Here is a 16,693-nt window from a genome sequence, read left to right as displayed (position 1 = left end):
GTACACTCACTCACACCTTTTTCTTATTGCAGGCAAAATTGATTCATAATCGTCGGGAGTAGCAGGACACCGGAGGTGGGGAGCCTGATCTACAGGACCTCACTCAGGTCGAGGAGCAAGTGTCCGCCCTCTTGGGCACACCAGTTGACATGGTAGTGGGCAGCAAGGCAGAGCCCCCTATGGATAGTGATGGTATGTGAATGGCGTTTGCGACTTATGTGAGTTCCGTGACCCCTGATATCAATTGGTTTACCCTCTTTACATATAAATGTCCAAAGCCACCATCTCTTATCTCCCTGCCCCCTCCACTGCTGCTAACCACACATCTGTTGCTTTGTACTTTCAGATGATCAACCAGAAGCACGGCAGCCTGCCCCTGATCCTACTACATCGGCCGATGGGGGAGATGACGAGGAAGGGGATGACAGTTTAGTCACTGAGTGGGACACTCCATCAGTCCCACTGAGTGGGGACACTAGATTAGTGGAGGAGCCTGAATTCGTGGGGTTTGAAGAGTCTGAGGCTCCTGGCCCCAGTGGCCTAGAGCAACGCACAACACGAGGGGAAGCTCGGAGGCCAGCTCCCTGGAGGGTGAGTTGACCCAGGAGACCTGCTGAGAGACAGGCAAACATGGACCTGAACTTGGAGGCTATGTCCAGGGAGTCCATACAAATGTACCGCGAGCTCATCGATGCATTGGAGAAGGTCCCACAGAGCATGAACGCACTTGCTCTGAGTATGGGGGAGGCCGTATGGAGCATTGCCCATGCCTCTCAGGAGTCCAACAAGCCCATCCTTGCCCGCTTAGAGGGAGATGGGCACAATGAGTGATAGTGGAGTCCCAGAGGGAATGGCACATGCCATGGTTGACTTGGCAGCAGCTATCACATCACAGGCCCAAGCCATGTAAGGACTTTGTGATAGGATGCTGTCCGTGATTCCGTCCACTAAGAGGCACAACAGACAGGATTTTCACCGCGCGACAAATCTAAGAAAAATGTAGGGAGCAGCATCAACCGATGTACATGGCCTTCTTTGACCTCACAATGGCCGCTGACTCTGTCAACTGAGAGGGATTATGGAGTGTCCTTCTCAAATTCGGCTATTCTCAAAAATTTGTCATCATCCTCTGCCTGCTTCACGATGACATGCAAGCCGGGATCCTACCAACAAATCCACCACAGACCCAATACAAGTCCAGACCGGGGTCAAGCAAGGCTGTGTCATCGCACCAATGCTCTTCTCAATCTTTCTCGCTGCAATGCTTCATCTCACCTCTAACAAACTCCCCGCTGGAGTGGAACTAATCTACAGTCCAGAATCAAGGTTGTTCCAACCTCTATCATTGAATTACAGTATGCAGATGATGCTTGCATTTGTGCACACTCGGAGTCCAAACTCCAAACCATCGTTGACACCTTCACTGAAGTGTACAAGAGACTGGGCCTTACATTAAACATCCGTAAAAAAAGGTTCTCTACCAACCTGCCCCCGCCACCCAGCACTGCCCCCCGATTATCAAGATCCATGACGAGGCCTTGGACAACACTTTCCATACCTTGGGAGCCTTCTGTCAGTGAGGGCAGACATCGATGACAAAATCCAACACCACCTTCAGTGTGCCAGTGCAGCCTTTGGTCGCCCGAGGAAAAGAGTGTTTGAAGACCAAGATCTCAAACCTGGCACCAAGCTCATGGTCTACAGAGCAGTAGTGATACCCGCTCTCCTATATGCTTCAGAGACATGGACAATGTACAACAGGCAATTCAAAGCACTGGAGAAGTACCAACAACGCTGCCTCCGCAAAATCCTGCAAATCCATTGGCAGGATAGATATACCAATGTCAGTGTTCTCTCTCAGGCCAACATCCGCAGCATCGAGGCATTGATCATACTCAATCAGCTCCGATGGACAGGTCACATTGTCCGCATGCCTGATACAAAACTCCCGAAGAAAGCACTCTACTCCGAGCTCCATCACGGCAAGCGAGTCCCAGGAGGGCGGAGAAAATGCTTCAAGGACACCCTCAAAACCTCCTTGAAAAAATGTAACATCCCCACGGATTCTTGGGAATCCCTAGCCTAAGACCGCTCAAAGTGGAGGAGAAGCCTTCGAGAGGGTCCCGAACACTTTTAGTCTCTTCGTTGGGAGTGCGCGGAAGCCAAGTACAAACAACAGAAGGAGCAAATAACAAACCAAGCATCCCACCCACATGTTCCTTCAACCACCACCTGCCCCACCTATGACAGAGACTGTAGATCCCGCATCGGATTCATTAGCCACCTTAGAATTCATATTAGTGTGGAAGCAAGTCATCCTCGACTCCGGGGGACTGCCTAAGAAGAAGATTGTTGGTATGAACTCGCAGACTGTTTCAAGCTCAGTCTGCTCTGACGCAGTCTCAGAGTGATGCCATCCAAGCAGTAACTGTTGCCATCCTCTCTGTCATCCCCACAGTCGGACGGGGAACAGACGGTGCCGCAACAGGCAAACAACCTGTGCTCACACATATTGTTCCTGATGCTCTAGCTCTGCCCCAGAGGAGTGGCTGTGGGCCACTGGAAATGGAAGGTGCTGTCCTTCCTCAGCATTCCGTCTCCCACCACCGCCATTTTGCATTTGCACCTGCCACCGCCAGCACCTCTGCCATCCGAGACTGCTGCCGCCCATTCTGAGATGGTGCAGTCAGCAGCTGGGCCTTCCAGGCCCAGAGCTGGTCCTGAGTGTCCTGTTAGGACGTCTGTCCTGTCTCCCTCAGACACAGCAGCCCTCAAGCAGTCTTGCTGCAGGCACTGAGGCCACATTGAGGGGGAGCAGTAGGCATGGGAGGGGGTGAGGCAGAGAGGTGGTAAATGCCTGTGAAAGACATACTAATCAGATGTGTCTTCATGGGAATATGTCGCTGTTGACTACAAATGGTTGTAAACATTTCTTTGGTGTTCTTGCATGCCTGCTGCTGTTGTAAAGGGCTGTGGCTAAGATGGCACATGGATTCTTTTGCAGAATGAGAACTGGCTAGGGCACTTGTAAATATGTTGTTAATGGTCTGGGGTTTGAAGGGGCGGTAGCTCCAGCTTTTATTATTTACGGGTGTGCGGTTTTTGGGGTTCTTTGAGGGATGTAAATAAATAAAATGTTATTTTGACCGTTTCCTTCAGCCTCAGGTGTATGATTGTGGACTTGTGATGGAGATGTGGCATTATCATTGCACAATGAGCGATCATTATGAGCTGCATCCCTCAGCTTCCTCCATTTAAGCAAACCGATGCATTATGAGCCATTCAGCCCTTCTAGCCTGCACCGCCATTCAATGAGTTCATGGCTGAACATGAAACTTCAGTACCCACTTCCTGCTTTCTCGCCATACCCCTTGATCCCCCGAGTAGTAAGGACTTCATCTAACTCCCTTTTGAATATATTTAGTGAATTGGCCTCAACTACTTTCTGTGGTAGAGAATTCCATAGGTTCACCACTCTCTGGGTGAAGAAGTTTCTCCTCATCTCGGTCCTAAATGGCTTACCCCTTATCCTTAGACTGTGACCCCTGGTTCTGGACTTCCCCAACATTGGGAACATTCTTCCTGCATCTAACCTGCCTAAACCCGTCAGAATTTTAAACGTTTCTATGAGGTCCCCTCATTCTTCTGAACTCCAGTGAATACAAGCCCAGTTGATCCAGTCTTTCTTGATAGGTCAGTCCCACCATCCCGGGAATCATTCGGGTCCTCGGCAGCCTCATGTTCCTCTTCCTCCTCCTCCTTCCCCTCCTCCTGAGTTGGGCTTGCGATCCCCACTGGCAATGCCTGGGCCCTCATGATGGGCAAATTGTGCAGCATGCAGCACACCACAATGAATAGCGAGACCTGGTGAGGTGAATATTGAAGGCTGCCTCCAGAGCGGTCCAGGCTCCGGTTCTGTGGTGGGGTTGTGGAGAGGGAATCATGAGCCAGGTGGCCAGGCCGTATCTCTTGTCCCTGAGCAGCCAGCCTCAGTCTTCCTGTGGTGGCTGAAACAGTCATGGCACAGTGCTCTCCTGTAGGATAAACGCATCATGTGCACTTCCAGGATAGCGAGCATTGACTACGAGGGTGCGCTGCGTGTGGTCGCACACCAGCTGCACATTTAGGTATCGATTTCTGTTTCTGAATACTTCTGCATTCTCGAATAGTGCTTGCAAGGCCACATTGTGCAGTCTTGTGCCCCTTGAACCCTCGGAATGCCCACTATCCTGGCAGACCTACATGTGCACTCATTCTGTTTCTCCCTGGTTATCAAGAAATTAATAAAGTCCATTCTGCGTGTGTAGCGAGCCTGTGTGACGTCGCGGATGCAGCGATGTGCTGCGAATTGTGAGACGCTGCCTATGTCCCCTGATGAAGCCTGGAAGAAGCCGGAGGCATAGAAGGTGAGTGCCAACATAAACTTCACTGCGATGGAATATGGCATATCTATGTAACTACCTCCTTTCGTAAGCGCGGCCTTCTGACATACTGCTCCTCGGACAGGTCCATGGATTAACATTGCTGCCGGTAAAGCAGTGGGGGGTAAGGCCTCCTGCCCCAATATATAGGGGCTCTCCTCTTTCAGCCGCTGACACGGCCAACAGCCTTTCTCTCTTGATGCTGCCTTACTAGAGCATGTAGAATGCGACGCTGGCAGCATAGTAATGCATCCATTAAAGTGTTCAACTTCACTTGTTATCAAGCTGTACTGTTAGATCTGTCTGCTGCTGCAAACTCGGGGGGCTCACGCACTGTGTTCTGTGTAAATGTTGCACTGACTGTGACCTCCGAGGGAAGTGCTTCCTCATCCCTTTAAGGAGCCATCAGTTAACCACTACGGAAGGTTGTACCGACTGTTTTTTCAGACGTGATTAGTGGCAGTCGCTAATTTAGCGAGCGGGATGCAAGCGTGGTCATTGCACCAGGACTGATGTCATGATATGATTGATAGTCAGCAGCCAGGTGGTAGCATTTGGCGCCACCGATAAACCTCAACGAATTTTTCCGGCAGGGTGCTGCAAGCTGTGCGCCCGTCGCTAAGCTATTAAGCTCGCATTAATGCCCCACCTGGCTGCTAACTCAGGCGCTAGACAACCGAATTTCCACCCCATAGTGTTTGATGGTCTTTCAACAGGATGTTGTGTTTCATTTTGTTTTGTTACTTGCTGGGGAGGGGTTTGGTTGTGGGTGTTCGAGGTGACTATGTTGGTGTCGTCAATAAAATTTTACTTTGGCCGTTTTGCACTGACGTCTTATGTACGATTGTGGACTTTAACGTAGATGTGCCATTATGGTGGCACATAATGTGGTCAGTATTAGTTGCATCCATCAGCTTCCTCCATTCAAGAGAGCCATGCATTATGAGCCGCTGACGTGTGGCTCTTTCACCGGCAGCATTGCCACGCTGCCTCCGCCATGGATGGTGCTCCTCCTGGTGTGGCTGGTCATTCGGGGCCTCGCCAGGCTCGTATTCCTCGTTCTCCTCCTCCCAGTGTGAGGCTGCAGATCTGCTTGTAGGAGATGGCATATCTCTCTCAGCACTTCCTTTCAGAAGCGTATCCTTCTCACACACTGTTCCTCAGAGGTATGAGCATTGCTGTCTGTAAACTCGTGGAGGGGTAAGGCCCCCTTGTCCAGAAATCTGCGGCCTTTCCTCATTCGTCACCCTTCACATCGCCTAACTAGAGCATGCTGTATGTGACACTGACGAACTAGTATTGCTCCTATTAAATGATTTTACTCATGCTGTAAGGACCCAGTAATGGCAGATAATTCTTCCGATTTAAAGTCAGAGGTGCACTCTGTGCTGTGCGGAAACTTTGTGCTGAATGTTCTCTCCGATTTATGCTCCACCTCTCTCCCTTTAAATAGGCTGGAGATAGCCCAACGGAAGGTGGAATCGCCTGGTTTCACTGCCGTGAATAGGGAAGGATGCACCTAATTTTGCGAGCAGGGTGCCAGCAAGTCGGGTTGCACGACGACTTGCGTCATGATTTGAATGAAAGTACAGAACAAGGTGGGGCATTAACAGAGATGCTGCACAACTGAATTTCCAGCCCTAAGTCTTTACGACTGGATTTCCACTTTCTATGTGCCTGGAACGTTCCTGCACTACACGGGATTGAAATTTCAGCCCTTTAGAAGGGCATGGGATAATTAAGGATGGTCAGCATGCATTTTTAGATCTAAGTTATGTTTGAGAAATTAAATAAAGTTTTTTTTAAAGAGAAGTGACTCATTGAACTGATAACGGGATTGCATTAGATGCAAAATTTATTTTCAGAAAAAATTCGATAAGGTGTGTCACAGGAGATTTGTTAGAAAAAATGTAGGTGTAGGGCAGAAGACAAAATGTGGCTGATTGATAAGCAACAAAGTTAGAGATAATGGCCCCATGTTTCCACATGATTTGCTCCTGATTTTTAGGAGCAACTGGTGTAGAACCGAGTATCTTCGAAATTGGAATTCTCGTCATTTAGTTTGCTCCAGTTCTAGTCAGTTAGAACAGTTTCACTTTGGAACAGAATTTTTTTTTCAAAAGGGGGCGTGTCCGGCCACTTACGCCTGTTTTCAAAGTTTCGTCAGTGAAAACTTACTCCAAACTAACTTAGAATGGAGTAAGTGAAGATTTTTGTACGCTCGAAAAAACCTTGTCTACACTTTAGAAAATCAGGCGTAGGTTACAAATCAGGCATAGGGAATGGTGGGGGGGGGTGTTTAAAGGGAAGTTTACAAACATTAAACACTTCAGTTTTACAAATAAAGAGCCATCATCAATAATAAATGATAAATACATCAATAAATCAACCAATAAATCAATCAAAAAAAATTAATAAGAAATAATTTTTTTTAAAAATCAATAAATAAAACATTTTCTACTTACCGACTGCAGCACTGGGAGCCCTCCAACAGCGTGCTGGGATGCCCCCCTCAGAGTGTCTCTGTCAGTGTCTCTATCTCTCTGTCTGTCTGTGTGTGTCTCATTCTCTGTCTGTCTGTGTCTGTGTTTCTGACAGCGAGGGGAGGGGGAGGAGGGGGGTAGAGGGAGAGAGGGGGGAGCAGAGGGAGGGAAGGGGGAGAATGGGGAGGGATGGGGGAGAAGGGGGAGAGGGCAGAAGGGGGAGGGATGCGGGAGAAGGGGGGAGGGGGGGAGAAGGGGATAAAGGGGAGAAGGGGGAGAAAGGAGATGGGGGGAGAAGGATATTGGGGGGGGAAGGAGATTGGGGGGGGAAGGAGATTGGGGGGGGGAAGGAGATTGGGGGGGAAGGAGATTGTGGGGGGGAAGGAGATTGGGGGGGGGGAGGAGATTGGGGGGGGGGGAAAGGAGATAGTGGGTGGGAAGGAGAAGGGGGAGGGAGGCTGAATGGGCCGGGCCCGAGACTTACCAGCACCAGATTTACAGATAGGTGGCATTGGGTCGGGTCGGCGGGGTGGTGGGAGGGAGGTCGGTTCGGTTCGGTTCGGGTCGGGGGGAGGGGGGGAGGGAGAGGGAGGTCAGGTCGGGGAGAGGGAGGTCAGGTCGGGGGGAGGGAGGTCAGGTCAGATCCAGTCCGGGGGCGGGGGCGGGGTTGGGGGGGCAGTGGGTGTCGGGTCCGGTCCGGGGGCGTGGGTGTCGAGTCCGGTCCGGGGGCGGTGGGGGGGGGGGAGTGGGTGTCGGGTCCGGTCCGGTCCGGGGGCAGGGGGGAGGGGGAGCGGGTGTCAGGTCCGGTCCGGGGGCGGGGGGGTGGGAGCGGGTGTTGGGTCCGGTCCGAGGGCGGGGGGCGGGGGGGGTGGGAGCGGGTGTCGGGTCCGGTCCGGAGGCGGGAAGCGGGAGTTGAGTCGGGTCGGGAGGAAGCAGGAGCTGGCCGTGGGAGGAACCTTATTCACGCAGCCCCAGTGAGGCCATTCGGCCAGGGCTAGGGACTGCATGCTTCGGCCCCTCCCACACAGTTTTGGGCGCCTGGAGCTACTGCACTTGCGCGCCCACTGTAGCGCGCATGTGCAGAGGTCCCGGCACTGTTTTCGGCGCAGGGACCTAGCTCCGCCCTCTACAGCTCCTGCTGCGCTGCGCCGAGGGCCAGAGGCCCTGCAGGGAGGTGGAGAATCTGGAGGTTTTTTTTAGGCGCACTTTGTGGCGTGAAAAACGGGCGTCCAGGTCGGGACTGCGCCGTTCTAGGCGCGGCTCGAAACTTGGGCCCAATAGATCTTGCTCAAATTGAAGAAGGGTAGGAAATAGTAATCCTTGGGGGTCAGTGCTGACCGTTGATCTCATATATAGATGATTGGACTCGAGCATAGGATACATGATTTAAAAATTTGATAATGGTACAAAAGTAGGGGTTTTGAAAAAAGTGAGGCGGGCTGTAAAAAAACTTCAGGGACACATAGACAGATTAACAGATTACGGAGAAGAGAGAAATGATAATCATGGGAAGAAAAATAAGGAATGGGAGTATACATTTAATTGAAAGATGTTGACAGGTGTGATAGAAGGACCTAGTGGCTCAAATACATAATTCCCTGAAAGTGGGAGTGCAGGTAGATAAAGCCATAAAAAAGGCTAATAGCAATTTGAGTATTAGCATTTAGAATGATAATGTACATGAATGAAGAGAGAATGATGAATTTGTATAAACATTAGTTAGGTCACAGAATACTGTGTGTAGTTTTGGAGACCCTGTTATAGAAATGACTCTAAATGCATACAAAGTAGACATTCCAAGTTGATGCTAAGCATGGGAAACTATAGTTATTAGTATAGATTTGTGATACTCAAACTACTTTCACTGGAGCAAAGATGGCTAACAGAAGATTTAATTGACGTTTTTAAAATTATGAATGGGTTTGATAGAGTGAACAGGAAAAGACTATTTTCTCTGGATGAGGGGCATCAATTTAACATTGTCACCGAAAATGATGAGAGAGGTTAGGAGAAATTAAAAAAGCTGTTGGAAGGATGGAATGCTTTGCAGATAGCCAAGGCAGAGACCATCACATCTTTTAAGGGAAAAGCAAATAAATATTTGAAGCAGAAGAAAATATAGGGGTGTGGGGAGAAATCAGGGCAGTAGGTTTAGTTTTGCATTGTTCTAACAAAGAGCTGGCACAGAAATGATGGGCTGAATTGCCTCCTATTGTACTTTATACTTATATGCTTCTATGAAAAATATCCAATTTGAATACACCTTTGCTTTACTCAATCAAGATCAGCTACCCTCAACTGATCACTGAAATGTTGACTCACCTTGTTGTCATCCATTACAGTATTAAGAGATTCAATCCACATCGGGTCTATGTCACCGTCAAGCACAATCCACTTTGGTCCATCATGTGTAATATTGGTTAGGTCACGCATGATAGTTGAAAAAAGTCCTAAAGTACATCAACAAATCACAGATTAAATATAAACTTTGTTCAATTTTGATTATGAACTTGCATTTATAATTATGCCACCAGCCTGGGTATAAAAATATCATGACACAAATGTAAACTTTTAACTGTTAAGCAGAGTTAGCTGCAGCAAATTCTTTTCCCATGTTATTGTTGAATTGACATCCATACAATGTGTCCACTCAGAATAATGCACTAGCAAGTTTTTAAATATTTTAACACGTACTAAGGTGCTTCACATGGGAGAGTTTGGATTGAGCAGGAGGAGCAAAATTGATAGTCAATTGAAAGCATGGTTGAAGTGAGAGGTTTGAGGAGGCTTTTAAAGATAGGATTTGAAGTAGCAAGGATGGGAAGAAATTGGGAAGCAGTTTCAGAGGTTAGGACAAGATGCTGAAAGTTAAGCCTTCAGGTAAAAAATAAAGGCACGTATGCACAATACACCAAATTTGGAGGTCTGTAAGAATGAGCTGGGACAGAGCTGAAAGAGGTTGCAGAGACAGGGTGGGGGAAGGATTTGTATACAAGGACTTTGAAACTCTTTTAGGAGTAAACAAAAAACATTAAACCGTGCCCCCCGATCTGGGGGAAACACCAACATTTACAAGGCCCTTTTTTTTATTTTTTGGGTTTTTTTTGGGCACAGAATCAAATTTTTTTCCAAGTGCCCCCTATAAAAGGGGAACAAAATGTATTTGCCTGGTTTTGAACCAGTGACTTTTCACGTGTTAGGTGAATGTGATAACCACTACACTACTGAAACGCTGTTAAATGTCACACGTGGGTCTCGAAACCACGACCCTGAGATTAAATGACTTATGTTCCACTGACTGAGCTCACCAGGCTTCTGCCAAATGTCCCGTTCAAGGACTTTGAATTCATTGGGTTGAGTGAACAGGTGGATGCTAATGAGGACTGGGGTCATGGCCAAGCATGTTATTGTTGCAACACAACAACAACACCTTGTATTTATATAGCACCTTTAAAGTAATATAATGGGCTCAAGTTTCCACAAGAAAAAAAACGGGCGCCCCTCCGAGCTGGGCGCCCGTTTTTCGCGCCTAAAACGGCGCCTAAAAAAATCCTCGGTATTCTCCACCTACCTGTAGGTCCTCTGGCCCTCGGCGCAGCCAGCACGAGCTGTGGGGGGGCGGAGCCAGGTCCCTGCGCTGAAAACAGTGCCGGGACCTCTGCACATGCACGCTACAGTGGGCACGTAAGTGCAGTAGCTCCAGGCGCCGAACTGTGTGGGAGGGGCCCGAAGCACGCAGCCCCTAGCCCTGGCCGAATGGCCTCACTGGGGCTGCGTGAATAAGGCTCCTCCCACGGCCAGCTCCTGCTCCCGCCCCCGACCAGACCCGACACCCGCGCCCCCCCCTGCCTCCGGACCAGACCCGACACCCGCACCCCCCCCCGCCCCGACCCGACACCCGACACCCGCTCCCCCCCCCCCAACTGACCCGACCCGCGCTCCTGTTCCCGCTCCCCGCCCCCCACTCCCCGACTGGACCCAACCCAACCCGCGCTCCCACCACCCCCCCCGCTGGACCCGACTCCCGCTCCCGGACTGGATCCGATCCGACCTGACCTCCCCCTCTCTCACTCCCCCCCCTCCTCTCTCCCTCCCCCTCTCTCTCTCTCCCTCCTCTCTCTCTCCCTCCCTCCCCCTCTCTCTCTCTCCCTCCCTCCCCCTCTCTCTCTCCCCCTTCCGCTCAGCGGCACGAACGGCTTTCTTCCCCCCCCCTCCTCCCGCTCAGCGGCACGAACGGCTTTCTCTCCCCACACCCCCCCCCCCCCCGCTCAGCGACACGAACGGCTTTCTTCCCCCCCCACCCTCCCGCTCAGCGGCACGAACGGCTGCAGAATTCTCCCTGGCTGAAGCACTTTCACACAGGTAGGAAGATGGTTTATTTAATCTTTTCTTGGCTTATAAATGTTTAATTAGGTTGGATTTATTTGTATAATATTTGTAGAAGTATAAATAAGGATTTATTGTAGAATTTAATGAGTTCCCTTCCCCCCCCCCCCCACCTCGTTCTGGACGCCTAATTTGTAACCTGCGCCTGATTTTTTTAATGTGTAGAACAGGTTTTTTCAGTTCTACAAAAATCTTCACTGGCTCCATTCTACTTTAGTTTGGAATACGTTTTCACTGTGGAAACTTTCAAATCAGGCTTCAGTGGCCGGACACGCCCCCTTTTGAAGAAAAAATTCTGTTCCAAAGTAGAACTGTTCTACCTGACTAGAACTGCAGAAAAAAAAATGTGGAGAATTGCGATTTCTAAGATAGTCCGTTCTCCACCAGTTGCTCCTAAAAATCAGGCGCAAATCATGTGGAAACTTGGGCCCAATGTCCCTAACATTTCACAGGTGCATTATAAAACAAAAATTTGACACTGAGCCACGTAAGGAGAAATTAGGGCAGATGACCAAAATCTTGGTCAAAGAGGTAGGTATTAAAGAGTGTCTTAAAGGAGGAGAGAGGTAGAGAAACAGAAGGTTTAAGTAGGGTATTCCAGAGCTTAGGGCCTAGTCAGCTGAAGGCACGGCCTCCAATGGTTGAGCAATTAAAATCAGGCAAGAGGGCAGCATTAGAGAAGAGCAGAATTCTCAAAAGTTTGTAGGGCTGGAGGAGCTTACAGAGATAGGGAGGGGCAAGGCCATGGAGGGATTTGAAAACAAGGATGAGAATATTAAAATCAAGGCATTGCTTAACTGGCAGTCAATGTAGGTCAGCGAGCACAGGGGTAATGGGTGAGCAGGACTTGGTGCCAGTTAGGACACAGGCAGCTGAGTTTTGGATGACCCCAAGTTTACGTAGGGTACAACATGGAAGGCCAGCTAGGAGTGCATTGGAATAGTCAAGTCTAGAGGAAACAAAGGCATGGATGATGGTTTTAGCAGCAGATGAGCTGAGGCAGGGGCAGAGCGGTCGATGATACAGAGGTGGAAATAGGCGGTCTTAGTTATGGCGCAGATGTGGGGTCGGAAGCTCAATTTCAGGGTCAAATATGACATCAAGGTTGCGAACGGTCTGGTTCAGCCTAAGACAGTTGCTAGGGATAGGGATGGAGTCGGTGGTTAGGGAATGGAGTTTGTGGCGGGGATCAAAGACAATAGCTTAAATATTCAGTCTCTCCAATATTTAATTTGAGAACATTTTTGCTCATCCACTACTGGATGTCGGACAAGCAGTCTGACAATTTAGAGATTGTGGAGAAGTCGACAGAAGAAATGGTGAAATGGAGCTAGGTGTGGTCAGCGTACATGTGGAAAGTGACGTTGTGTTTCTAAATAATGTCGCCAAGGGACATCATGTATATGAGAAATAGGAGGGGGCCAAGTATAGATCCTTGGGATACACCAGAACTACCGATGTGGAAGCGGGAAGAGAAGCCATTGCAGGTGATTCTCTGGTTACGATTAGATAGAAAAGAATGGAACCAGGCGAACGCAGTCTCACCCAGCTGGTGGAGAGATGGTGGAGGAGGATGGAGTAGTCAACCGTGTCAAAGGCTGCAGGCAGGTCAAGAAGGACGAAGAGGGATAGTTTACCTTAGTCAAAGAGCCATTTCGGTACTGTGGCAGGGGCAGAAACCTGATTGGAGGGATTCAAACATGGAGTTTTGGGAATGATGGGCATGGATTCTGGAGACAACACTTTCAAGGACTTTGGAGAGGAAAGGGAGGTTGGATATGGGGTGGTAGTTTGCAAGGATGGAGGGGTCAAAGGTTGTTTTTTTTGAGGAGGGGGTGATGATGGTAGATTTGAAAGAGAGGGGGACAGTACCTGAGGAGAAAGAACCGTTAACAATATCAGCTAACATGGGAACCAGAAAAGGCAGTTGGGTGGTCAGCAGTTTAGTGGGAATAGGGTTGAGGGAGCAGGAAGTGGATCTAATGGACAAGATGAGTGTGAAGAGCTCACGAGAGGCGATCAGAGAGAAACTGGAGAAAGATGTGCGTTCAGGGCGAGGGCAGAGGGAAACTTAGAGGAAGTTTGGCCTAGTGGGCTAGGGAAAGGAAGGGAACTGGCAGAGGTAGCTTATCGGATGGTCTCAATTTTAGAGACAAAGAAGTCCATGAGCTCCTCACACCTATTGTTGGACATGAGAGTGGAGGAGACAGGGGAGAGAGGTTTAAGAAAATGGTTTGCAGTAGAGTAAAGAAGCAAAGGGTTATCTTTGCAATCCAGAATTATCCTGGAACAATGAGCAGTTTTGGTAGATGAGAGCAGGACCCGATAATGTTTTATATGGTTCAGCCAGATCAAGTAGTGAATAGCTAAACTAATTGTTCACCATATCTGTTCAAGTCTGCGTCCCTTGGGCTTAAGGGAGTGAAGATCAGGGCTGTACCAAGATGAATGGCCAGTGTGAGAGAGCGTAATAGTTTTAATAGAGGCTAGGGCATCAAAGGTGGAGATGAGGGTATGGTTGAGCAGATCTCTTGACTGACAAGGGATTAAGGGGTTCTGGGGAGCAGGCAGGGAAGTGGACCTGAGTCCATGATCAGATCAGCCATGATGGTATTAAATGGCGGAGCAGGCTCGAGGGACCGTATGGCCTACTCATGCTCCTATTTCTTATGTTCTTATGTTCTTATCTGTAGCTGCAGAAATGTCATGGTGGATGGAGAGCCAAAGGCTGGACAGTTGAGATTTCATAAGTGCATTTGTAAGTGAGTTGGGAATTTTTTGCAGGGGCGGACACAGAATAAACTAGTGTTGAATGGGAGAAGGGTGATATGGGTTGAGTGCAATAAAAAGAACTGAGCAGAGATGACCTTATCTATGACTGAAATGATGGGAGTAGCGAGGCCACGACATGGCAAGATGTAATTGGCAGATTTTTGGACGAGCTGGAGTCTGTGTACATAAGAACATAAGAAATAGGAGCAGGAGTATGCCATTTGGCCCCTCGAGCCTGCTCCGCCATTTAATAAGATCATGGCTGATCTAATCATGGACTCAGGTCCACTTCCCTGTCCGCTCCTCATAACCCTTTATTCCCTTATCATTCAAAAATCTGTCGATCTCTGCCTTAAATATATTCAATGACTCAGCCTCCACAGTTCTCCGGGGCAAAGAATTTCATAGATTTACAACCCTCTGAGAGCAGAAATTCCTCCTCATCTCAGTTTTAAATGGGCGGCGCCTTATTCTGAGACTATGTCCCCTTGTTTTAGTTTCCCCTATGAATGGAAATATCCTCTCTGCATCCACCTTGTCGAGCCCCCTAATTATGTTATATGTTTTGATAAGATCACATCTCATTCTTCTGAACTCCAATGAGTATAGGCCCAACCCACTCAACCTATCTTCATAAGTCAATCCCCTCATCTCTGGAATCAACCTAGTGAACCTTCTCTGAACAGCCTCCAATGCAAGTATATCCTTCCTTAAATACGGAGACCAAAACTGTACGCAGTACTCTAGATGAGTGTAGGCTAGAGCTCCAAATGCTAGCAAGGAAGGTATTGGAGAAGTCGAGTCTTGAGGTCACAAAAGCATGGCTAAGGATTTCAGCAGTAGTACAGGTGCAGGAGGTCAATGTTACAGAGGTGGAAGTAAGTAGTCCAGATGACGAATGGGATTGCTTTGAAGCTTAGCTCTGGGTCGACCAAAACACTGGCGGGAATTTTCTGTACCTGGGTGAGTCAGGTGCGGACAGTCGCCATGGCGGGTCTCGACCCTGTTCCTCATTCCATCCCACTCCTGAGATCAACTTTCCAATAATGGTGCCTATTGATGCAGGCCTGTGCGTTACCCGGCCCTATTAACTGGTACAGGTCTGATGACGTCATCGATTATGTGTTTTCAGTCGGGATATTTAAAGAATATAAGAAATAGGAGCAAGAGTAGCCCATTTGGCCTCTCGAGCCTGCTCCGCCATTCAATAAGATCATGGCTGATCTGATCTTGGCCTCAACTCCACTTTCCTGTCTGCTCTCCATAACCCTTGATTCCCCTATTGTTCAAAAATCTGACCATCTCCACCTTAAATATATTCAATGACCCAGCCTCCACAGCTCTCTGGGGTAGAGAATTCCAAAGATTCACGACGTTCTGAGAGAAGAAATTCCTCCTCATCTCTGTTTTAAATGGGCAACCCCTTATTCTGAAACTGCCCCCTAATTCTAGATTCCCCCACGAGGGGAAACAGCCTCTCTGCATTTATCCTGTCAAGCCCCCTCAGAATCTTAACTGTTTCAATAGGATCACCTCTCATTCTTTTAAACTCCAATGATTATAGACCCAACCTGCACAACCTTTCTTCATAAGACAACCTCTTCATCTCAGGAATCAATCTCGTGAACCTTTTCTGAATTGCATCAAATATAAATATATCCCTCCTTAAATATGGAGCCCAAAACTGTATGCAGCACTGTAAGTGTGGTCTCACCGACGTCCGAGCGAGCAGCGGGAGCAGCAGGAGGCCTCAGAGGTCGGCGAGCAGCGGGAGCAGCGGCGAGGTTCGGAGGTCGGCGAGCAGTGGGAGGTCTGGAGGCTGGTGGGCAGCGGGAGGTTTGATGGCTGGCGAGGAGCGGAGGTCGAGACCGGCGAGGCCCGGAGGTGGGAAGCGGCGAGAAATGTAGGTCGAGGCTCAGGACCAACAGCGGGATCGTGGCCCAGGGAAGGAGCAGCACGAGCCAACAGCGAGTTCATGAGGCCTACACTGCATCCTATAAAACCCAGGGCGAGAGGACCAACAGGAAGGAGAAAGAAGGACAGTAGGAATATGTGTGTGTATATGTGTAATTCAAGATCGTTTTCAAGATCAAATGTCAAGGAACCAACTAGGAACCAACTAGGGAACAGGCTATTTTAGATCTAGTATTGTGCAACGAGACAGAGGCATAATATGATAGAATTTTATATTGAATTTGAAAGTGATTTAGTTGTCTGAAACTGGGGTCTTAAAGAAAAGAAAAACTTGCATTTATATAGCTCCTTTCACAACCTCAGGACGTCCCAAAGTTACAGCCAATGACATGCTTTTGAGGTTGTAATTGGTATGGTGGATAAGGGGTATGTAGTGTGTTTGGATTTTCAATAAGCCACACAAGAGCTTATTATACAAAATCAAGGCTCATGGAATTGAGGGTAATATATCAGCACGGATTGAGGACTGATTAATGGACAGAAAACAGAGAGTAGGAATAAACAGGTCATTTTGGGGTTGGCACGCTGCAACTAGTGAGGTACTGCAAGGATTAGTGCTTGAGTCTCAGCTATTTACAATCTACATCAATGAATTAGCTGAGGGAATGGAGTGTAATATATCCAAATTTGCAGACGATACAAAGTTAGATGGGAAAA

At 48.7% G+C, this 16,693-nt stretch overlaps 1 protein-coding gene across 1 annotated transcript in view; it reads right to left on the bottom strand.

Annotated features, from left to right (window-relative positions):
- The window catches only part of LOC139226779 (dynein axonemal heavy chain 17-like), a 1,002,254-nt gene that overhangs the window by 303,135 nt on the left and 682,426 nt on the right, over positions 1-16,693 (bottom strand). Inside the window, exon 43 of the mRNA XM_070857781.1 lies at positions 9,227-9,354. Coding sequence (XP_070713882.1) covers positions 9,227-9,354 — 128 coding nt within the window. The remainder of the gene's footprint in view (positions 1-9,226; positions 9,355-16,693) is intronic.

This window comes from Pristiophorus japonicus, chromosome 16 (assembly GCF_044704955.1).
Source record: "Pristiophorus japonicus isolate sPriJap1 chromosome 16, sPriJap1.hap1, whole genome shotgun sequence".
NCBI lineage: Eukaryota > Metazoa > Chordata > Chondrichthyes > Pristiophoridae > Pristiophorus > Pristiophorus japonicus.
The sequence above is the reverse complement of the archived record's forward strand: the minus strand, read 5'-3'. Positions and strand labels throughout refer to the sequence as shown.